This window comes from Lepidochelys kempii, chromosome 8 (genome assembly GCF_965140265.1).
Source record: "Lepidochelys kempii isolate rLepKem1 chromosome 8, rLepKem1.hap2, whole genome shotgun sequence".
Lineage (NCBI taxonomy): Eukaryota > Metazoa > Chordata > Testudines > Cheloniidae > Lepidochelys > Lepidochelys kempii.
In genome coordinates, this window is record NC_133263.1 from 79,424,600 (window position 1) to 79,448,797 (window position 24,198).

At 42.9% G+C, this 24,198-nt stretch overlaps 3 protein-coding genes across 3 annotated transcripts in view; 1 reads left to right on the forward strand and 2 right to left on the reverse strand.

The window, feature by feature from the left end:
- The window catches only part of SPATA1 (spermatogenesis associated 1), a 37,207-nt gene extending 29,989 nt beyond the window's left edge, over window positions 1-7,218 (reverse strand). Inside the window, exons 1-2 of the mRNA XM_073357224.1 lie at window positions 7,057-7,218; window positions 3,671-3,936 (exon numbers count right to left, since the gene is read on the reverse strand). Coding sequence (XP_073213325.1) covers window positions 3,671-3,706 — 36 coding nt within the window. The 5' untranslated portion in view covers window positions 3,707-3,936; window positions 7,057-7,218. The remainder of the gene's footprint in view (window positions 1-3,670; window positions 3,937-7,056) is intronic.
- A 165-nt stretch (window positions 7,219-7,383) lies between these two features.
- GNG5 (G protein subunit gamma 5) lies at window positions 7,384-12,223 on the forward strand. Its single transcript, XM_073357222.1, has 3 exons — window positions 7,384-7,596; window positions 10,630-10,785; window positions 11,978-12,223. Exons 1-2 carry the CDS (start codon window positions 7,516-7,518, stop codon window positions 10,753-10,755), a joined length of 207 nt encoding a protein of 68 aa, XP_073213323.1. The 5' UTR covers window positions 7,384-7,515; the 3' UTR covers window positions 10,756-10,785; window positions 11,978-12,223.
- On the reverse strand, window positions 11,891-23,672 carry RPF1 (ribosome production factor 1 homolog). The gene is made up of 9 exons (XM_073357221.1): window positions 23,356-23,672; window positions 22,866-22,922; window positions 19,962-20,042; window positions 19,426-19,521; window positions 17,383-17,536; window positions 16,255-16,337; window positions 15,090-15,271; window positions 14,875-15,001; window positions 11,891-13,878 (listed from the first exon to the last, which is right to left on the reverse strand). The coding sequence occupies exons 1-9, from the start codon at window positions 23,536-23,538 to the stop codon at window positions 13,837-13,839; spliced, it is 1,005 nt and encodes a 334-aa protein (XP_073213322.1). The 5' UTR covers window positions 23,539-23,672; the 3' UTR covers window positions 11,891-13,836.
- Between the last annotated feature and the right edge of the window lie 526 nt (window positions 23,673-24,198).

Consider the following 24,198-nt stretch of genomic DNA (forward strand, 5'->3'; position numbering starts at 1 on the left):
TCTCTCATTGGAGTCTGTTTTCGAATTTTTTTTGTTGAAGGATAGTAACTTTGAGATCAGAAATCGAGTGACCAGAGAGATTGAAGTGTTCTCCGACTGTTTTATGAATGTTATAATTCTTGACATCTGATTTGTGTCCATTTATTCTTTTACGTAGAGACTGTCCAGTTTGACCAATGTACATGGCAGAGGGGCATTGTTGGCACAATGGCATATATCACATTGGTAGATGTGCAGGTGAACGAGTCTTTGATAGTGTGGCTGATGTTATTAGGCCCTGTGATGGTGTCCCCTGAATAGACATGTGGGCACAGTTGGCAACGAGCTTTGTTGCAAGGATAGGTTCCTGGGTTAGTGGTTCTGTTGTGTGGTATGTAGTTGCTGGTGAGTATTTGCTTCAGGTTGGGGGGCTGTCTGTAAGCAAGGACTGGCCTGTCTCCCAAGATTTGTGAGTGTGATGGGTCATCCTTCAGGATAGGTTGTAGATCCTTGATAATGCGTTGGAGAGGTTTTAGTTGGGGACTGAAGGTGATGGCTAGTGGCGTTCTGTTATTTTCTTTGTTAGGCCTGTCCTGTAGTAGGTGACTTCTGGGAATTCTTCTGGCTCTATCTGTTTCTTCACTTCCGCAGGTAGGTATTGTAGTTGTAAGAAAGCTTGACAGAGATCTTGTAGGTGTTTGTCTCTGTCTGAGGGGTTGGAGCAAATGCGGCTGTATCGCAAAGCTTGGCTGTAGACAATGGATCGTGTGGTGCGGTCAGGGTGAAAGCTGGAGGCATGTAGGTAGGAACAGCGGTCAGTAGGTTTCCGGTATAGGGTGGTGTTTATGTGACCATCGTTTATTAGCACTGTAGTGTCCAGGAAGTGGGTCTCTTGTGTGGACTGGACCAGGCTGAGGTTGATGGTGGGATGGAAATTGTTGAAATCATGGTGGAATTCCTCAAGGGCTTCTTTTCCATGGGTCCAGATGATGAAGATGTCATCAATATAGCACAAGTAGAGTAGGGGCGTTAGGGGACGAGAGCTGAGGAAGCGTTGTTCTAAGTCAGCCATAAAAATGTTGGCATACTGTGGGGCCATGCAGGTACCCATAGCAGTGCCGCTGATTTGAAGGTATACATTGTCCCCAAATGTAAAATAGTTATGGGTAAGGACAAAGTCACAAAGTTCAGCCACCAGGTTAGCCGTGACATTATTGGGGATAGCGTTCTTGACTGCTTGTAGTCCATCTTTGTGTGGAATGTTGGTGTAGAGGGCTTCTACATTCATAGTGGCCAGGATGGTGTCATCAGGAAGATCACTGATGGACTGTAGTATCCTGAGGAAGTCAGTGGTGTCTCAAAGGTAGCTGAGAGTGCTGGAAGTGTAGGGCCTGAGGAGGGAGTCTACATAGCCAGACAATCCTGCTGTCAGGGTGCCAATGCCTGAGAATGGTTGAGTCATTATAAAAAGTAACCTATTTCCCCTTGCTTATTCCTTTCCCCCCCACCCACTGTTCCTCAGAGTTCTTGTTAAACCCTGGATTTGTGCTGGAAATGGCCCACCTTGATTATCATACACATTGTAAGGAGAGTGATCACTTTAGATAAGCTATTACCAACAGGAGAGTGGGTTTGTTTGGGGGGTGGGGGGAAGAGAAAACCTAGATTTGTGCTGGAAATGGCCCACCTTGATTATCATATACATTGTAAGGAGAGTGATCACTTTAGATAAGCTATTACCAGCAGGAGAGTGGGGTGGGGGAGAAAGCCTTTTGTAGTGATAAACACCCATCTTTTTCATGGTTTGTGTGTATAAAAACATCTTCTGTATTTTCCACAATATGCATCCGATGAAGTGAGCTGTAGCTCACGAAAGCTTATGCTCAAATAAATTGGTTAGTCTCTAAGGTGCCACAAGTACTCCTTTTCTTTTTGCGAATACAGACTAACATGGCTGTTACTCTGAAACCTGAAATAATATAATAATAATGGACCATATCCTGCAGTATTAACTCAGAAATTTCCCAGTGATAGGATATAGCTCACGAATAAGAAAAATAGCTAAAGTGCTGACAAATGTCAGCCATGGAATAATTATGAATGATTGTAGAGGTTCACTTTTGCAAATTAGAATGTTTCAGTAGAACTATAAACTTGGGTCCAATATCTCCTTTCTGCTCCTTACAAACCTCACTCCAATTATCATTTTATAAAATTATAAATGTTTTCTATATTAATAAAAATACTAATGCAGACTCAAGACCAGCAGAGGAGTTTACACCTCTGAGTCATTGTTTGCAGACATTATATCAATTTACACTTGGTTCACATTTGGCAGGCTCTCTCTGCAATTATAAGTTCTAAAGAAGTACTTTAAAAAAAAAGAAAGAAAACCTGGATTCAGCACAATCTGAATATTTCACGTGGGCCACATAAATAATCATGAGGGCTGGATTTGGACCGCACACATTTCAATTGACAGCATGTTCAGTGTGGAAATTTTTCACAGAAATAACGTTGAAACGATTTTATATTTTATTCTGTAGAAGTCAGGGGAGAGGAGCTGTGCTGCTGTTGGATGTTACTCCACCAGCAATGATTGGAACTGACTAAAAATACTTGAAGTCCTCAGAGAGATATGTGACCTCCCAAAATCTGTAGAGCTCTAAGAGCCTGATGCAAAGTCCATTGAAGTCAATGCAAAGGCTTCTATGAACTTGAATGGGCTTGGATCAGGGCCTCAGTGTAAAACGGTTTGTGGAGAAGCCTCCATGTGCCTGTGTTGAGGGAAAGGGCTCAGGGCTTAATTTGTAATGAAAGAGGTGCTCGGGCTCAAGCAATTAGGTGCTGGAGTTCAAGCAATTTATTTACATTCATAACTGATGCAGCAAGCCCAGAAGTGCCAGGGCTATGAAATGCAAAGCTTAGAGGTGCCAGGCTCAGCCCTGGCACAAAGTAATCACTGTCTCTACTGCCTTGCATCTTGTGTATTCATATACACTTTTCCAGATCAGAATGCTGGCATTTAACAGCTACTTTGCATGGATGTAAATGGCTACACAAAGTGTAAGGCAATGGAAAATCAGGCCCTTTATGCTCTAGTTTTACTCCTTGCCTTCACTCTGAGCCATGCAACAGAAAGGAGTGCAGGGCTCACCATTAATATACATTCGTCTTATTAATGACAAACACAGACGGAGGTCTTCACAACACTAGGAAAAAAATTCAAAACATTTCCAGACTTCTAAGAATTATAGCAATAGTCCAAGTACTCAAGTGCACAGGCCAGTGGCTGTTGAAACCACGACTAGACCTGAGCTGAGGAGGGTTAGGTGATATTATGCTTAAAACTGTGATGGCCATGGGAGCCCTGTTGATAGCTGAGCTGCCAATATTGCTATCTTTGATGCAGCTGAACCAGTGTTAGAAATAGTGGGAAATTTTTGGAAAAGTTTCCTAGTGTATATGTGGCCTATATAAACAACCATCACAAATAAGCTTTAGTGAATATTCCTACAAACTTTTGGTTATTAAATATAAACTAAACTTTGAATGGTTTTTCACGTACACATCTTTAAAATAAGTGGATATTTTCTTCACATATCTGCCAGAAAATGTTGCATGGCAGAAACTTTCACAGTTTAGAACAGTTATATAGATTTTCTAAAATATTCAGAGCAAAAATTCTCACCTCTGATGTTGGAGGTCTAGTTTGACTGAATGACATATTCACTGGTGCCTGTATTGGATGTCACTGAATTCCAGATGGATTTTTAAATTTCGTTTGTATCTTAGCACTATGTAACAGTAAGGGTTATGATAAATCCTGTAAGTCAAAAATGGTATTCCATTCAGTTTGAATCTGTTTCCACTTCGTACAAAAGTTTTAGAAAAAAGCAGCAGAGAGCTTGTAAGTAGGTCCTGGATTCAGGCTGAAGGCTTTGATTCCAGCAAAACCTGAAGACAAACTGCAAAGAGTTAAGTACTGACTAGTAGGCTTAACACTCCCTTTGATGTGAACACACCTTCTATACAACTAAATATCACCTAAGTAACCCAGTGAATTGCATAATTGCAGTTGTGCAACTAAGGTTTGCATTAGTATTCTGAGTAACATTTTCCATTCTTCTTTCATCAAAAAGTATTTAATTACTGTATATAGTTTTCTATATTTCTACAGTGCATCTAACAAACACAAGATGTATTTCTTCCAGTGTCTGGATTTATTTTTGGTAGGTGGGCAAGAATGGCAGAGTCTGAAGCCATGCAGTCATTCACACCTATGACATTTCAGCATGCAAGAATCAAAATGGAAAAGTAGTCCAAGGACACTTGGCTTCATCCATGAAGCAAGAGAGGATGTGGGAATGGGCAAGTCCCTGTATCATTAATCCTATCTACGGATATGCACATTTCAAACTGTGATAATTTCTCCACGGATTCCAATACCCAGATTTTTCATGCTATTTAACCCTCATTTTAGCGGGGTATTGAACCATCAATGCATTGTTTCAATGCAAGAAAGGCTTCCTGGATCAGTGTTGGAAGCTGACAAATCTGACTGGTAATAGGACACATCTTATCTAGACTGGTAAAAGCAAATGCCTGGTCAAACCAGAATAAAGGTTGTTTCTTGGCCTGGGTGCAAGGCTCAACATCAAAAAGGCACATACACTTCCTAGGCTTTTACACAACACTTGCTTTAGATCCTTTGCTGCCATAAATATACACTACCTGTCAGGTTGCTGACAAGTACCAAACGTGCTAGTATAGACAGGCTGATGATTAGTGCTTCTGGTTTTTTGAGTTTATTAATTTAATTTTTGGAGGATTATTTGTATCAATTTTTGAATTTTATGTAGGTGTCCAAAAAACAGGGTTTTTCATGGCTTTCTCTTTGTATATGTTATATATATATTACTCATTACAGTCATATATGCTGTAATGAGTAATCTCTTTGTAATGTTCCCTAGTGAGCATCAGCAAGGTCTACTGAGACCAATTAACGTTGCAATATGTTAGTGTGCATTACAAATCACACCTCCCATAGTCTGCATTACTGCTCCATGTAGACAAGCTCTCAGACAAAAGTAACCTTTTCTGGTATTTACTGGATAAGCACCAATTTAATTTGTTTTGCATCGGGGGTGTTTTATTTGTGTTTTTTGGTTAAAACCTAAATTAAGAAGCCCTATTTATGATTAACAAATAGAGACAGATAGATTATCATTAAAAGGACAGAATTGAGTGTCTGGCTTTAATTCCCAGTTCTGCCCTTCACTGAGTTCTGATCCTGACTTCAGTAGTTTTACCTGAATAAGGAACACAAGGTCACTTTGATCAGACCCCTCTTTTGAGACATTAGGAAAGTCATTTAACAACTCTGTGCCTCAGTATCCCTATCACTAAAATGAAAATAATAATTCTCATTGACCTCCCATGGCTGTTATGAGTCTTGATTAATGATTGTTCATAAAGTGCTTTAAGATCCTCGGTAAAAAGACCTGAGGAGTGCAAAGTATTCTTCTTCCTCCTATTCCATTTAGACTGCAAACACTGTTTACATTTTTCGCTGATGACTGAGATTACCATATCTAATGGTTCCTTTAAAACAACAGATTTAATTGTCTCTTTAGGCCCTTGGCCTACAAACCACAAATTCTCCAATCTTGTGTTTTACACGGATGTAATTTTCTATCACTATAAAAACAAACAAAAAGCCTATGCTTACTGTACCACCCACCCCAGTGCCTTATTCTACATATTCCTTCCTTCCTTCTTTCCTCCCTCTCGGTCTCTATCCCATTGCTTTTTCCTGTTTTGTCAAAGTAAATCCAGATTCTAAGATCTTTGGCCAAGAACCTCGGAGGTATTTAGGTTCCTAACTTCTACTGAAATCAATGGGATTATAAAATGGCCAATAATTGTACAACATATCTATTATCAAATACTATATCACAGTCGTTCAGTTACCATCTTTTTCTAGAATAAGGGATTTAAAACCAGTTGTCAAAAGGTTTTAGATGAGAATTTATGTTTTTCAGCAAAAAAACCCCTCAAGCTACAATTTCTATTAATCTTTTGTTGTCTGAATTAATTGCAACAAACTCAAAATGCATCTAGTTAATGGGAGTCCTCTAAATTAGTATTTTTTCCTAGAAACATCTGTTGAAATTAGATTGATATGTTTAGGTCAATTTATCTGAGGAGCTAATTTTATTCTGACTCATCACAAGCATTATTTTATAGTATAAAAACTCTCTAGGCCTGGATTCAGCATTATTTTCTCCCTAAATCCAACCTAAAAAAATTTTCCATTTTGTCTCCATTTTAGGGGAATTTCTCCAGAAATTACTTGGAAGCTACTAAAGAAATGCAAAGTCCCAAACCCACAATATATAGTGGGAGCATTATATGCCAGCGATTGAAACTTTGTTTTACTATTCACCTTATTTTTCTCAGAAATAGTGAATTATAAATCAAATACTCAAAATCCATGAAAAATCTAATACAAAACGGTATACTAATGTATACTTGTAGAACTAACTGTTCACCATCCTAGAGGCAGGGTGGGTGAGGTAAATCAACTTGGTGTTGATGAAAGGATAAGCCAGTTTAAGCAGTACATGAAAGAAACAAAAGTCACTAGTGCCAGAGGGGCACTCCTAAGAACCATGTTCTGATTGTTCAAATATAATGAGGGAAGGAGATTGCGGTTTTTGGTCGACTTTGCCACAGGCTTGTGTGATCTCATCTTAGGCAAGTTGCAGCTTCTCCTTCCCCATTTATAAAATGGGCTGTTACTCCAAAGGTGAGCAGGGCAGGAGGTTCACTTCATGAGTTTATATAGAAAGCACTTTGGGATCGCTGGCTAGCAGGTGCAACAGAGCCGCAAATTACATGATCTTGTATGTTTCTTCTTCGGTTTGGGTTATTTGATTTACCCTGCGCCGCTTGGCTGGCCTTGCCCCGGCCGAGGGAGGGGTTTCCTGGGTAACGTTTCCCTTTTCAAACACTGCCAGGCGAGCAGAGGCCCTTGACCACAGAAACAGCGGGTCACTAAGGCGCCACGATTACCTGCCCCGGCGCCTTCTCGCCACGCGTCCCAGGGGCCGGAGCAAACCAAGCCGAGGCGCTGAACCCCGACCCCGGGACTCCTGGCGCTGGGGCGGCCCAGGGACGGGGTATGGCCACGCTATCAGGCCCTAGGGAGATACGCCGCTACGGGGACACCTGCGGGGCTGTATCCGGACAGTGACATTGGCGTCATTTCCCACAGGCTCCGCCGCCCCAGACCCCACAGCACACCCGGGCTGGGGCCGCCCCGCCCCGTTGCCGGGGGCCGCTCCGGCGAGCCCTCGAGCGCGGTCGCAGCGCCCCCTCAGGCCGGGCCGGCGCGCCGCCCTCCCGCTGAGACGGCGGCTGCGCAGGCGCCGGCGGCAGTTTGGGAAGCGCCGGAAACTTCGTGCTAAAGTTCCGAGCAGCGCCTGGCTCCGCCGCCCGAGCCGAGCCGAGCCGAGCCGCTCCCCGCGCGCCATGTCGGGCTCCTCCAGCGTGGCGGCCATGAAGAAGGTGGTGCAGCAGCTGCGCCTGGAGGCCAGCGTGAGCCGCGTGAAGGTGGGAAAGGCCGCGGGGCACCCGGCCGGGCCGCCAGTGCCGCGCCCAGGCCCCGCGCCGGAGGGGCAGAGCTGCCGCCCGCCCCGTCCCGTCCACCACCCCCCCGGGGCGGCCCGCAGCTCCCGTTACTCTGGGCTAACGGCTAGTCGAGAGCCCCTGTGCGCAGCTGTCCGCGCGTGCCCAGCCCCGAGCCCCGCGCGGGGCTCCAGGCCGTTCTTGTACGTGCGGACAGACGCGCCCCACGCGCAGGGCTGTCGTACCGCGCTGCTGCGCCGGGCAACTGGGTGGGGTGGCAGCGGCCGCGGGCTCAGCGCGTCCCAGCCGCTCGCTTCCTGATCCCGGGGTGTGCTGTGCTGCAGGGCGGGGCTGCCCCAGCTGGGCACCTTCCCCTCCGGGCCCGTCACTTAAGGTGCCCTGCTGTGCGGAGTCTCCCCGCCCTGCCACCTCTCTGCACAGGGCTCGCTCGGCCTGGGCCTGGGCCAGGCGATTAGCTTTGGTCAAGGACCAAACTGCAGAGAAAATAATTAAAAGTCCAGGTCAGTTCCCACTGATCTGCGTTTGGCCCCCGGTCCACCTGTTGACTACCCCTGGTTTCGGCTGTTGCAGGCCTCTACCCCTTTTTGATCATTCAGATATAAAGTTGAGACATCCCTGGAGCCCTCGCATACGCTGAGTGAGCATCGCCTGTGGACTTGGTGGCTAGGATAGGCCTTGTGTCAAATTGGCAAGCTACAGTTTGCAGGTCTCCCTTCAAAATGAGTAACTGGGGAGAAAGCACCTGCTATGTTTTCATTTTACTGCTATGTTTTAATGTACCTACAACCTTTTGTAAAAAAATAATGCTCTTCATGTCTTGTCTCATCCCAAGAATGTTTTCTTGATGGAGAGGAATGGGACAATGAAGTTAATTTATCTGAGGCAGCCACAATTGGCCTTGTTTTTCCTCCAAAATGAGGGCTATTCTTATGTTGTGGGGAAAGCTTAAAAAAAATGTGTAAAGCAACCTTCAGGCTAAGTTAGAGAGAATTGGTTTTTTTAACATTTATTTGGTGATGGACTTGCAGACATGTTAGTTAAGCATGACAGCATCAAGGATTATTTAAAACAGTGAGACTCAACCTTTCCAGACTACTGTACCCCTTTCTTGAGTCTGATTTGTCTTACAAACCCCCAAGTTTCACCTCACTTAAAATCTACTTGCTTACAAAATCAGACATAAAAATACAAAAGTGTCACAGTACACTAGTACTGAAAATGTGCACTTTCATTTTTACCATAGAATTATAAAATAAATCAACTGGAATATAAATATACTTATTTCTGTGTACAGCATATGGCGCAGTATAAATAAGTCATTGTATGAAATTTTAGTTTGTACTGATTTCACTAGTGCTTTTTCTGTAGCCTGTTGTAAAACTAGACACATATCTAGATAAGTTTATGTAACCCCAGAACGCATGTCCCTGGTTGAAAACCACTTATTTAAAATTCTTCACCTGAGTGGCAGAAGGCTTTTCCCTCTCCTTTTGGTGCATATAAAATACAATTTAAATGACCAGCTACTGGAAGGTTTGGTCAGAGTAAATTAGGCTTTGTTTTCAGCCACTCCTCCCACTTAATTCAAAGGCTTAAACTCTTTTGGGGAAGCACTGTGTCTCAAGAGTTTGCACTGTGACCTCCACAGTGTCACCCCACTCTGAGTCATCAGCCTGCAACTGTAATACAGATATAGACACCACTTCTAGGATCATCACTGTGCTTAGTTTGGAACTGAATTTTAAAATACAGTGGGTGGATTTTTCACATTCTTGAGGGCATATATAGATTCTTATATCAATATATTTATACAAAAATGGTATACTGACATAGCTCTTGTTATTCTTAAGGCTTGTCTTCAGTGTTAGCTTAAGTTATCGAGTTCACACTTATTCAAGTGAGAGAAGTTGAAAACACTGAAACACAACATTAGAGCAGCACAATAGGATTGGATTAGCAGCATGGAGTAGTTGAGTCCCCACTGCTTTACTAGTCCTAGCACAGGGGTGGGCAAGCTTTCTGGCCCGAGGGCCACATGGGGGTTTCCAAAACTGTATGGAGGGCTGGGTAGGAAAGGATGTGCCTCCCCAAACAGCGTGGCCTCTGCCCCCTCCCACTTCCCACCCCCTGACTGCCCTTCTCGGAGCCATCCAACCCCCCATTCCTTGTCCCCTGACTGCCCCCTCCCAGAACCCCACCCCCTAGCCAACCACTCCATGTCCCAACTGCCCCCCAGGACCCTCTGCCCCCTTACCATGCTGCTCAGAGTGCCAGGACTGGCAGCTATGCTGCCCAGCAGGAGCTTGCTGCCCCACTGCCCAGAGCACTGGTGGCACGGCAAGCTGAGGCTGCAGGGGAGGGAGGGGAGCCAGGGAGGGGCCAGGGGCTAGCCTCCCCGTCCAGGAGCTAAAGGGCCGGGCAGGACGGTCCCACAGGCCGCAGTTTCCAATCTCTGTCCTAGCAACACCTGAGCTTCAACCTATACACTGCCAAACCAGCCACCTCAAGTTAAAAGCACCACTTATCTGAACCTAGTTGTTTGTGCACAGGAGCTGGGATAGAGTCAACACTTGTTATACCTTGAGCTAACCCTGTAGTGAAGACAAGCCCTTAGAAAAAGTATAAAGTAAAACAGTCTTGGGACTTGCATCAGGTGGCAGACACTGGTGTATGATTGCATGTCTTGTAAAAATTAGCCATAGTGCATTCAATGCTACTTCAGCTTGAGGGACCTGTATGTATAGTAGCCAAGAGCTGACTTTCAAAGATGTGCTGAACTGTGCACCCAGTATCTGAAGACAAGACCAACTCCCTTAAAATAGAGTATTACTGAATGCTGTAGTTTTTCTGACTGAACAAAAACTAAAATGCAAGTGTTTTGTGTGTAATAAAATCTAGCTGTACTGAATGCAGCACCCTCTATACGTTACAGAATATGTTACGTACAAGATAAAGTATTTGCTGTGAATCCTAATTTAAAATTTACTTTATGACTAGGTTTCTCAAGCCGCAGCAGACTTGAAGCAGTTCTGTCTGCAGAATGCACAACATGATCCCCTACTGACAGGAGTGTCTTCAAGTACAAATCCATTCAGACCCCAGAAAGTCTGTTCATTTTTGTAATTTGGTGAACTATCTTGGTCTCTTTCAGTGGTAAGTTTTTTAAATGAACAATGATACAAGTTGTTCCTATTTGTCCTGATAATATAAGCTGCCATCAGGTCATTCATTTTAAATGTATATAACATTCATTTTGGAGTATATTTTTAAAAAGTTCTGACTTTTCAATAAACTTTTCCACTAAAATAGACTGCTCTCATTTCCTCACCAAAGAAAAGAATTTAATGCTAGTGAACAATGTCCTGTTTGCCAGTCCTAAAGTCTTTTGTCCATGGAACAGGTAGAGCATGGATTCTGGCAGTGTAAGATTCTGCTCTACACTAAGCTTTTCCTGAGAACCACACCCAGGAATTAAGATGCAGTGGTAATCAAGTTCTTTTAGTACTCCACTCAAAAAACCCCTTACTTGTAATAAGAATTTAAATGCTATTTCTCAAGTCCCAGCCCCTACCATCACAATTGGGGGGGGGGGGGGGACTGAAACATCTGTTTCTGCTGACATCACATGCAGAAGTCCTTTGGACAACAGTTTAGACATACTACCTCTAAAAGAGAGGGTTTTTTCCCCCTGTAACCTCTCCAGACAGCAAACTTTATGGGGGCAGTCCTACTCTGTTTTGAGGATGAGCCAGAAAAGTTAGGAACACCTGGTGGTGGTGGGCAGCAAAGTGATTGTCCTTGGTCTACAGCATTAGTGGAGGCAGTAGCTACCACCTCTCACCCAATAGTCTGTGTCTCTTCATGTGGAAGTGGTATTTAGAGGAGAATGTTTGCAACTATTGTTGCTGTAGAACAATTTATTTTCTCTGGTCAACCAGTTCAGACCACTCAATTTAACAGATCCAGCTCCTAGGACAACAAGCCCCCTATTTACTTGTACAAGTTGGATTCTGCCTCTAGTCCCTGCTGTATAACATCCTACCTCGGAGAATTTACAATATATAAACTTCTGAAAGTGATGGCAATGAAAGCCACCCTTTGTCCCATGAGCTACCTGTGAAGGTGAACTAATTTATACCTACTTGTGCATCCAATGAAGTGAGCTATAGCTCACAAAAGCTTATGCTCAAATAAACTGGTTAGTCTCTAAGGTGCCACAAGTACTCCTTTTCTTTTTACTTGTCTATAGTGTCATAGATTTACATGGGAGTACTTTCATCAAGCATGCATACAGATTTTCATTACTTTTTTCTAACCACTTCCTTTTTTTTTTTTTGTCTTTCAGATCTTTTAACACCTTTTCACAGCTGCTCTGTGTGGAGAGAATGTGACTCAAGGAGTGGCTTGGTTTGAAGTCTGTACAAAAGCTTAGCCTTAACAATGTGCCAAGTTAACTCTGTAAATCGCTACTGTTGTCAAACCTCTTACCATCTACCTCTCCAAATGAACTGTGTGCTAGTTGCAATAACTTCTACTTCATGAGGGAATCAGTTTTACATACCAAGCAAAAAATAAAAATGTTTTGACTTAATCTGTTTTTGGAATGACTGTACGGCTGTTTTGTTACTGTGACTCCAATACTTCTCGAAAGTTATTTGAGTTATATATTTACTAAAGCATACTCTGATCGGAGACTTCAAATATTGTGGGTATTCCACATCACTCGCCTGTAACAATTCCAACTGAAGCCAAAAGCACAGATTTCTTCAGAAGTACTCATCTGTGCCTATACAAAGTCGGTGCTGAAGCCAGTGAAGGTTTTTGTTTTACTCGTTACTTGCAGTAGAGAAGAACCATTGCTCTTTTCTACTCAAGATACATAAAGTATCTTCATAATTTTTATGTTACTTGTTCTTAAAAGCAACATAAGACTGTTTGGTTACAAAAGTCCCTCTTGGAAGCTGTACAATCCAATTCCTCACACCCATTTAGCTGATTTAAAGCGTTTGTCTACAAAACAGACTTTGATTACCAATTTGTTAAACCACTGGCCAACTATTCGCTTTTTAGCACCCAGATTAGGGCTGTATTTGCACCTGGAGGCAAATTACTCAAATGGAAGAAGCTGCCTTTCAGACAGTGTGTACATTTAATGAAGTTCAGATACAGCTATATATATACACACACACACACTTGCTCCATTTTTGGAAACTTGTTAAATACTTAGTGTATTTTAACTCTGAGCTGTCTTAGTAAGAGACTATACATATCTCTGGTCAGATATCTTTTCCTTCAGACTCCACCTCTCACAATAAAGCTTTTCTTCAAGTACAGCTAATCTGGTTATGAAATGCAGTTCTTGGGAACAGCAGAAGTAGAGCTGTGACAGCAATGACACTGCACAATTTACAGAAACGGCAACACTATTCATGTTTAACCTATTTTAACTGACAGTAGAGTCTGTGTCTACTTACCTTTGAGCACAACCAACCATGCTACTCCCAAACAGCTTTGTTACTAAGGCACTGGGGTAGTAATGATACAGTCTCAGTAATTACTACCGTGCAACCTACTGGCAGCTACTACTCACATTCTAGGAAACTTTGCCAGTTTTGAATCAAAGGATGTGTCTACTCAGCATTCTATAGCATGCTTCCCAATGCAGGCTGACAAACACGCGTTAGCTCTGCTCATACTAGAGTGCTAAAAACAGAAGTGTGGCTGGGGGTGGCATGAGCCCCAGCTCAGGCCAGTCATCTGAGTAAGTTCCTAGGGGATCAGGCAGGTTTGCACTCAGGTGACCAGCCCCTGCCACCCCCACAGCCACACTGCTGTGCTCAAGCAGAGTTAGTACGTGTTTGTCTACCAGCACTGGGATTATGCTTCCCAGCTGCTGCACAGACATACCCTTAGAGGCAGTAGACAGACATACCCTTAGAGGCAATGCTTTAGGAGTAAGCAATGAGGCCTAGTGGGAAGGTTGAGGACGACACCAATTCTGTTTCAAAATATCTGTTGTAGAAAGTTTGAAGCTGTTTGTAGTCTGCTTGCCTGTGCAGATAACATTGCTCAGTGATGAGCAACATTGTTTAACAACAATGAATTTGAGATGACAGGACCAAAGCCAGACTCAATTTAGTTACAGAAGAATTCAAGAAAGTTCTGCACTCCTATTAATTAGGTAGAACTAGATGATCATTTCCATTATAAGTGGAATTTTCTTCTACTTGTGTCCATTTCACGGTGCTGAAATTTAAAGAAAAGATATTCACTGTAAAATTTGCTGTTAAATGTAACAGTAGCAGACACTAAAGAAATAGGCAAATACATATTTTAAAACAAAACTATAGCGGGGGAGGAAGGTGGTGTGTATCTTCCCAGTGGCATTGCAGCTGCAATGTACTTTAACTAGTTCTTGGATTCAGCCTGCCAGGATTAGCAGTGGGGAAGATGAAGATCAGAGAGTACATACTCCATTTTTAGGTGTGGCATTATCAAAATCACATAGATGGCTCATAAATGGAAATGTGCTGACACACTCACCATAAAGGTGATTATGGTTCTTTCATGTCTGTTTAAGAAGAGGACTACATCTACCACTTACTCCGGCAGATCAAAGTGTACCAGAGTTTTTCCCTCTTGTAGCTTTGCAATGCTGCCTAATATTTCTAAACTTGGAAGCTAAGTGCTACAACTCCATGGCCAAAAATGACTAGTGAAGTTGTTCAATACTACTTATTGATTCTATCACTCCCATTTTATTTAAAATTATGTGAAAAGTCAGTTTGACCTGAGATATTTATGCACACAATCAAGCCTCACTTACTCGCACATTAGATTTATTTCTGTTTACACACTAATGAAATAATCATAATCAACTTTACCAGCAAGATAGTAGCAAGTTCACATTAATAAAGTCTCAGTAAGACTTTTTACAAGTTCTGTCACAGAACAGTTGTATACTACTAATTATGCTAAAGTTCAACTACACTTTACAAATAACTGATTGAGCTATATTAGTACTTGTTATCCCTGCTTTTTTTTATTGATCACTTATTTTCCAATATGCAAGTTAGAAAGGTTCTGCTATATTTCTTTAGAAACTCTAAATGAAGTTTCAGTTAGCCATGTCCATACTTTAAATGCCATTTACAACTTTTCTTTTAGGCTGACGTTTGTGGTCACATTTCAGAATGCCAAAATTTTAAGTGCCCATCCCGATATCATTACTGAAAGGCATACCTTGTGAATCCATTCATACTCTCCAAATTTGGAATCAAAGGTTCCTTTTTGAAGAGACCTCAGTTTTAAGGTAAATCGTGGCCCAAGCTCTTGAATTCCCACTTTCTTTTCACTCCTGAAGATGTACCTTCAAAGCCAAAGGGGAACACATTAGGGTGGGATGTTACAGGAATGCAGTTTTTCTTAGCCACTAGCAAAATGTGAGAAAAGATTACCTGTGAAATCTAAAAAAGATATAGTCTCGCTGATTGTGAAAGGTAGCTACTTGTCTTCCAATGAACTGAGGATCATGTGGGAAGAGAGAGGCAAACATGCGACCAACGGAATGGCCCAGTCGTGTTGTAAAGTTATTCAGGATTACTTCAGGTTGATGTTCTGTGGGCGCCTTTCCTTTTCGCTGGAATGAAAGTAACAAGGTAGGGAGGATAACAAGTTAAATACAAAAAAATTTCCAAAGATATATATATATATATATTCAAAGACAGAAATTTGAACAAATATAAAAAAGAGGGGAAGAAGGTTAAGGCCAAAAGATGTATTAACTCCCCACGTTAAATGCTATAAAGAACATATATATAGTACAGCATCGTTTGGAAACATTTAAGGACCTCAAAATTCTACGAATTCATTGATTAAAAAAACAAATTTCTTGAATAAATATGAAGAGAATGATAGTTATTCCTTCTATATTTTCCCCTCACCAAAAAAAAAAAAAAAAAAAAAAATCAGTTCAGCCATCACAAAAACCTTGAAAATCTCTGTGGACATTCAAGTCTCGTTGCTACCAAAGCTACTCTTTTCATCCATCCATCCAGGCCAACCTTTAATGACACCAGATTGACTAAAGGTGATTTCAGTTCCTTCATTGTTAAAGTACATTAAAAAAAAGAGCACAGTGCTTTTAGACTACTTGGGGCTAAACAAGAGTTCAGTATTTCCAGTACACCATCAGGATTCCTATACATTTGTGATGGCAGTGTATAAAAAACAAAGTAAGAGAATATATACACAAAGTGGAGAACTGAGACTTTGGGAGTTGGTACACAACTGATTTTATATAATGCTATTGCAATGAGTGCAAAAAATGTATCAGAGATAAAAACAAAGTGATCAATCCACTGCAGGAATTATTGGGTGAAAGTCTATTGCCCTGCTATGTAAGAAGTCAAACTAAAGAATAGAGGTCCTGGTCCTCCTCGCCTCAAAAACAGTAGAACATCACCATCTTTATGAAACCAACTGCATATCATGCAAGTCTGAACAGTTTCCTCAGCAGACAAAAGTTAAGAAAATGTGAAAGGAAAAAACTTATACCACTAAGCCATTTGGATCATGCATTTATTAGTTTTTTGCTGTTATTGAGGGAATAATAAACCTGACCTTTATTTCTTTACGCAGACGAACGCTGCTCATTCTAAAATGAGCAGTTGGACCATCAGGCAAATGACTTAAAACAAGCCCATCTGTTTCAGAGAGTTAAGAAAAGCTGGCATAGATAAGAAGTTCAGAATGCAATTTAAACAGAATACAACAGAAGTGATTTATATAGAAACCTGTGTTGAGTTCCACAGAAACATTACATTAGAGCTCTTCTAATTTACACAACCTATATTTCATATATAAGACAGTTATACCTACCCTCTTCTCTGCAATAGTGGAGCTTGGAATGCTGTAACAAGGTCTCATATTACTAAAATTTCCATACTTACACAAAGACACTATAGAAAATATATTAGCATACTATGAAGTATCATTAAAACTTTACTGGTCAAATAGTTAACCAGAACACATTATTTATTTTCTATTTTGCTATAGATCACTATAAACATAACAATGAAAGTTTATGTATATTAACAAAATCCAACAGCTGATTAAACTACTTAAATTTAGTGCAATAAGAATGTTTATTCATGCACTAAGTTGTCTCAAAAAAATAGAGTGATTCACTTGTTGATAAGAATTCCAAGCCATACATAGAATGCCAGTATATTGGATACATTCAGCATTTCTTTACCTAACCACCAAGAATATCCTTCCATTTAAAGTGCTAAATTGATGCCCTTTATGATCAAACATGAAAACAATACATACAAGGATGTGCCAAATCGAATACCGATATGGAACCATATTATGGCACCTGTGCTGTGGGCCTCAGAATTGACCTGAGGCATGCAGATATCTGAGTAGCAAGTTATTGTTCTTAAAACCTTATAAATACAAAGTTACAAGTTACAGTTTGAGACAGACCCAAAAAATGGTCTTTGGTTTCATATTTGGCCTGTAGAAAAGTAGAAATACTGGTTTTTAACTTCTAAAGACAGTGAAAAATTGCACTACATCAACTTGAAATTGCACAGTGAAGACAAAAGCATAAAGGATTTGGGAGAGAACTTGGAGACTTATATAGCCCAATTATTTTCTTAACTTTGTCTAGAATTAGTGTACTAATATCTTCATCATATAATAGAGAACTCTATGAAGAAACTCCCTCTTGTGTATGAAGGATACTTGGTATTTTGCGATCTTCATTAATAACAATCAGATCTGTGAAGTCTCTTGAGATGCACTGTGGGATAATTCTTTTCAGAGCCAGTCCTCTTCGATAGTAAACATGTGAGTTAGGTATGATAGTAGACAGCTGTTCACAGAATCTCACTGTTCTCTGCACAATAGAAAGCCTTGATTGCAATATCTCAATTGTTGGGTATATTGTAAGGTTCATAAAAAGGGTTACATTTCATACAACTGCCTCCTTCTTTCAGTGTATCTAGCTACCTCTTCATCAAATACAGCAGAAGCTGTGTTATGTGGCACTTTATCAACCAGAAAACTCTATTAACGGGCATTTCTGATATTTACTAATACAAATCTTCAATCTAGTAACCGAGACTAGTATACTGCCCAGTAGGTTATGCAACTGCACATTCTGCACTCTACTTTTATGCAAAAGAGGCAGAAGACAAGTAAGCAAGCTGACATCAGGAACTTATTCAAAAAAGCAGCTTCCAAGGTTTGTCATAGGGTCATTACAGATTCAGCCCAATCTCCTATACCTTCTACATCTACAGTGATAATTGATGTTGATAATGATGACCCTGAGGCACTGCAAGATCCTGAAGTGTCTTCAGAATCAAAGATTAAATTATATTCAGTATAGTTTTAGTGTTAAGTATATTTTTTGTGATTTGGGTACACGTCATGTGCTTCCCACGGTGATACATGGTGTCATAAGATAACCTACTGTATAGAAACCTTTACCTGTAGACACCTAAGTGCTTCAAGAAACCAACCACCCTGCAGTGCAGTACTACTACTGGATTAGTGAGTACTATTGTATAGTTTATTCGTTTTACTGTATTCTAATGCTTTGAAAGTTGGTATTCCATTTGGTAAGTATAACTCTTAGTTGACTATAATTTTTGACTAACCAGCGTCCCCCAATCCCCCAACATTCCGGATAACAAAGCTTTTACCGTACTGTGTTTTTCTTAAACATTTCTTCCATGAACTCTACCAACATTAACACAAAGCAAAGTGCTGTACATTGAAAACACCACACCAGTCACTAGAGAAAAAAGTGTCTGATATTCTGCTGCATTACAGGTCTGAACTGTATTGTCCATCTTCTACTTAGAAAGTAAACTCCTTGGGGCAAGGACAGTAGCTTCCCTCCATTTTGGAGGGCACTCTGTGTTGACACTCAAAAAATGCAGAAAACACTATTTTTGTAGAGACTCCATTATTCCTTGAACACAGTAAAGTGGAAAAATTCTAATATTAAGTAATAGCACTCATGGTTTTAATACAATAACAAAATATTAAAGGGACACAATCAGCTTGCAAATAAATCACTTTAAAAAAAAAAGAGTTAAAAGTAGTTTCAGGTACGACACCTGCCCAAGTCCCCTGACAATTTGAGGTTTTACAGATCACATTTTCTTAATTTTAAAAAGTGTTTTTCATTCTTCTATGCTCTGTGCGAAAACCACCAATAGCCCCAATCCTGCAATAAAAAACTGCGTTGGCACAAAGCTCTACCCATGAAGAGTTCATTGCAGGATTGAGATCAAAGGGAAGGAACAGACTATAAACAAAGTAAACCAACTGAAGAAAAACAATTCAGATAGAGATGCAATTTTCAATTTGGAGGTGTTCTTTTAAGACTGCGCAAATGCAGAGGGCTTGTGAAAGGCATTACATTTAAAGATCTACAGAATGAAGTCTCCTATTCATCAAATGAAGAGACAAAGCTTAAGACAGTGGCAGTAAACATTTCCTGATGCTGCACTGCCAATGTACATCTATCCTGACACAGAGGAACCGCAGAGTTGAGAATTAAGACGTTTCCCTGCCCATTAAGTCCTCTGTCTCTCTGTTGAGATTACCAACAAAGGGACCATTGTTTAAGTCACTTCTGGACTCCAGTAGCACCATCTAGCATGAAATGAAAACCTCTATTCCATAATCAGCTGCCTAAGTCTTTCAGACCTCCCCATAAAGTGATTCACAAAAATTTAAAGATTACACTTAAATTTTATAAATGTATTTTACCCCACGAGGTCTATCTGAAGTTGTGATAAGAATCTTGGGAACTGTCTGTCTATTGAAGTATGGTGCAAACTCATCGGTAGATTCATCAAAAGCAACCTGGGAACCAAAAAAGACGGCGAATTAAAAAACGTACAGGAAAAACGCACCGTTTTTGGGTTTCAGAGTAGAAGCCCTGTTACACAGTTGTTCACTTAAATTCTGGTACCATTGAAGTCAATAGCAAAATTCTATACGGGTCCAAGTTCTGGCCTATACTGTATTGTTTAGTCAATCTGTCCCATTTTGTATCTATGTTTTTAACAATACAACGGGAGAGAAGATCACAGACAAGGCTTGCTAAGAAATTATTGCTAAGAAAATTATCTTAAATGAAATGATAAAGGGATGACAACATCTGCAATATTATGAATTCATAAATGCCCTAACATAAGAGTGGAAAATAAATATTCATACTTTATAATCAGTCCCTTTTAGTTAAACCATGATTTCCTCCAAAATGTGCTTTACCACCACATATGTAGGGATTATACATTTACCTCTTCATCATTAGGATCTACAGTTGTTTCGTCATAAACTCTCTGATTTTCAATTGTCTTCGGTACAGGCTTTGGTGGTGCCTTTAATATAAAGTAGTTTATTAAGAATACAATAAATTACAGCAATAATCCCTTTAAAAAAATAAAATGTAAGGCATTATTTGTACTTTGCGGTACTGAGGACTTGTCTACACGGTGCTGGCAAAGCAGACTACAGCAGGGGTGGGCAAACTTTTTGGCTCGAGGGCCACATCGGGGTGGGGAAATTGCATGCCAGGTCATGAATGTAGGGCTGGGGCAGGAGGTTGGGGTGTGGGAGGGAGTGTGGGATGTGGGAGGGGGTGCGGTGTGCAGGAAGGGGCTCAGGGCAGGGGGCTGGGGCGCAGGAGGGGTGCAGGGTGTACAAGGGGGCTCAGGGCAGAGGATCGGGGTGCAGGAGGGGGTGCAGAGTGGGCTCAGGCCAGGGGGTTGGGGTGCAGGAGGGTGTGGCAGGGGGCTCAGGGCAGGGGATTGGGGTGCAGGAAGCATGTGGCAGGGGGATGGGGTGCAGGAGGGGTTAAGGGTGTGGGCTCTGGCCCGGAGCCGCTTACCTGGGGCAGCTCTGGGGTGGCAGCGGCGCAAAAGCAGGCTCCCTGCCTGCACTGGCCCCGCACCAGGCCATTCCCGGAAGCAGCCAGCACCATGGCCCAGTGGCCCCCGGGGGGGCCGAGGAAGGACGGGGACCTCCACGCGCTGCCCTCCCCTGCGGGTGCCTCCCCCAAAGCGCCCATTGGCCACAGTTCCCCATTCCTGGCCAATGGGAGCTGTGGGGGGCGGAGCCTGCAGGTGAGGGCAGCGCAAGAAGCCCTCTGTGCCCTTTCCCCTAGGGGCCGCAGGGACGTGGTGCCGGCTGCTTCCAGCAGCGGCGCGGGGGCTGCGATCCCACAGGCCAGATCCAAAGCCCTGACGGGCTGGATCCGGCCTGTGGGCCGTAGTTTGCCCACCCCTGGGCTAGAGGGTTGTGATTTGTAAAGTGCTCTAATATGTTGTGCTCTATCTTGAGGAAACCCTGCTGGCATGCTCTAAAGGAACCTAGTTCACATCAACAAAGTTTCTTACAAATCACACCCTTCTGGCACACTTTGTCATGCTAAGTAGACAAGCTCTGAGTCAAACAATGAGCTCAATTCCACATTCAAGTGAGTGACTCAATTATTCTGTAATGCATTTTGTCAGTTTTTAGTAATAATTCTTTAAAAGCTGGAAGATACCCTAAGACAGCAGTTCTCAACCAGGAGTCTGAGACCCCCTGGCGGGGGGGGGGGTCGCAAGCAGGTTTCAGTGGATCTGCCAAGGAGGCCGGTGTTAGACTCACTGGGGCCCAGGGCAGAAGCCAAGAGCCCCGCCACTTGCGGCTAAAGCTGAAGCCTGAGCAACTTAGCTTTGCGGGGCCCCCTATGGCATGGAGCCCTGGGCAACTGCCCTGCTCGCTCCCCCCACAACGCCGGCCCTGGCTTTTACATGCAGAAAAACAATTGTTGTGGCACAGGTGGGGCATGGAGTTTTTATAGCATGCTGAGGGGGGCTCAGAAAGAAAAAGGTTGAGAACCGTGCCCTAAGACTAACTGTGGTCTTTGGCTACACTACAGAGACTATGCTGGCACAAATCCATAGTACAGCCTACACCAATGGAAAAGGTTTATCCATTGGTGTAGAACACCACCTCCCTGAGTGACAGCAGCTAAGTCAACAGAGGCATTCTGCATCAACACTGGGTTAAGTCAGCATAGTTACATTGCTTACAGATGTGGATTTTTCATACCCCAACCGAGGTAACTAAATCAATCTCAATTTTAAGTGTGGACGAGGCTTTACTTTATTTGTACATCAGTGATACCATCACCTTCATTCTGAAATGAAATCATTAGTTTAATACTAGAAAGGCAATATATGGAGCAGAACACATTGCTACAATATTCAACCCACTTAGTTTCCAAGTTCATAGGAAGTGATTGCTCCCCATTATGTTCCCCGTTTCTTTGTTCTGTGTCAGCCTGTTTTTTTTCTTCCCCACCATTCTCTCCAGGCTTCAGCCAGTAGCTGTGAAAGAAAAGCACCAGGTTCCTGCTGCAAAATATTTTACCCACAGCATCCGCTGTAAAGTTGACTAAGATCACACAGCGTTAGGCTGTTTCACTCAAAGCAGCATTAGATACAGAGTGCATTAGTGCAGAAATGTACAAGTAATGATTTATAATAATAGCTCCTCGTGAACATTGCAACGGTGGAGATTAAAAGACCCCTGGGTTTCAGCAACAAGCAAATACCAAAACGTCGCTGGGTTTCAGCAACAAGCAAAAACCAGTTTATTCACTGTTTGTATAAATGTGAGTATTTATAGTCAGTTTACCTGGGACTGCTCATCATAGTGCTGTTGAGACACAGTGTTGTATAGGTTTCAGCCAAATGGCTAGAACCTAGCAAAGCCACTGTTTATATATATGTGCATATATAAACACTGCATCTGGTTTTCAGGAAGGCCTTGCTTTTCCGCAATTTTACAGTCCATTTGACTGAAACACCTGAGAAATTATCTGCCCAAAGTCATACCACAATTCAACAGAATATTAAACAACGGTTCTCTTAGATTCAAAACAATACTCATTGTATCTCCCCACCTGTGCCACAACAATAGATGTGAACAGCACTATGATCACTAATGGTCTGACTACACAATTATAAAGCATCCACTACCCCAGTTTGTTAGAGCATGTTTAGAGAAATAATTCCAGGTATCAAACTGCAAAAGGTACAATACTAAACTTAAAATTTTATTTTAAAGGGATACAAATATTATACCATGCATAATGCTTTACAGACACAAATAGTAACACACAGGACCCTATAAATAACATTTTTTTTTACCTTATCTCCAAGGGCTTCTCTCTCCTTTTTCCGTTTTTTCTTATTTGCCAATTTATCCTGAATAAGACAGATATCGGATTGGTTAGCTGGGAACAGTGGGTTAAAGGCAGCTCTGCATGTGCCTGTCACTCTGCTGGCCTTCGCACAGGAATCCCCTCTCTACACTGGCTCCATCCGCCGCCCTTTCAGAGAGGAAGGACTTTAACTCCAAAACCATTTCCTGGGAAGTATTTTAACGATGCACCCAGTGACAGAGGCTCCCCCCCCCTTCTCCCTTCGAAACAGTGTTTCCTGTGCTGCCCTGTGTGTCTGCAGCGGTCGGGTCTGATTCTTAGCGTGTGAGCTCTCCGGGGCAGGGGCTGTCCGGCCGGCGGTTGCTACAGCACCGAGCCCAGCGGGTCCCGGCCCACGTGCTGCAATACAAGCAAGCGCCACACGCCCTCCGGCCGGGCCGAGCGCGGACCCCCGCAGGCAGCCCCAGGCCTCCCACCTTCCTCTGCTGCTGCTTCCAGCGCACGAACATGAAATGGCGCCGCTGCTTGTTCTTGATCTCCGATACGCTGAATCCCGGCGGGAACAGGGCCTGGTCCGGGGCCCGCGCCGAGTCCCCAGGCCCCGCGGCCGAGCCCGCCGCTGCGCTGGCCATGCTGGCCATGCTGCCCAGGCCAGACATTTTCCTTCCGGGGCCGCCAGTGGGCCCGCTAACTGGGCATGCGCAAACAGGAGGCGCGGTCCCCAGCTCGGTAGGGACCAGAAGCCAGTACAGGGGAAGGGGGAGGCAGGCTGCTGCAGGACTCACTTGTTTCTTTTCCGACCAACCAGCAACTGGTTTGTGCGCCTGCGCAATGGGAGTGGAGTGAGACCGCAATAAAAATGGAAAGGGTGCGCGCCTGCGTCAAGCGAGGTGGGCTATGGGATGGGAGAGCGCGGAGGGTGCGCGCCCCTGTGCGCTGGCGACGGCACGGGTGGCGCGCACGCTCGCGTCCGTCTCTTCGTCGCTGCGCCTGCCGGTCCCTGTGGGAGGAGGGCTGGCGCGTGCGCAGTGTCCCTGGCTGGTCCCAAGCGCGTGGCCTTTATTGTTTAAGTGGAGTGGAGGTGGCTGACTCGCTGGTTTCAAGAAGGCATCTAATGCTTGTAAAGAGCGTGTGTCAGGTCCCCTTTGAAGTGGTGTGAGAGGCAGACGTCATCAGAGATAGGCTGTGCACAGGCTGTGGAGCCAGGACAACACATTCTGTAGTGCAATGGGATCTTGGCTTGTTGCACAACTTCACACTGTTTGAGTTTCCACATCTTAAAATGGAGACAATTTTTACTCGCTTCCCCGCACGGGGTG

What these genes read in the sequence shown, in the direction of transcription:
- RPF1 (XM_073357221.1), bottom strand. Translation starts at nt 23,538, where the DNA reads ATGTCTGGCCTGGGCAGCATGGCCAGCATGGCCAGCGCAGCGGCGGGC. An exon ending in TAGATCCTAATGATGAAGAG is followed by an intron (nt 19,522 to 19,961) that starts GTAAATGTATAA and finishes TTTGGTTCCCAG; the next exon opens with GTTGCTTTTGATGAATCTAC. An exon ending in GTCTGCGTAAAGAAATAAAG is followed by an intron (nt 15,272 to 16,254) that starts GTCAGGTTTATT and finishes CTTTCATTCCAG; the next exon opens with CGAAAAGGAAAGGCGCCCAC.
- GNG5 (XM_073357222.1), top strand. Translation starts at nt 7,516, where the DNA reads ATGTCGGGCTCCTCCAGCGTGGCGGCCATGAAGAAGGTGGTGCAGCAG. An exon ending in CCAGCGTGAGCCGCGTGAAG is followed by an intron (nt 7,597 to 10,629) that starts GTGGGAAAGGCC and finishes CTTTATGACTAG; the next exon opens with GTTTCTCAAGCCGCAGCAGA.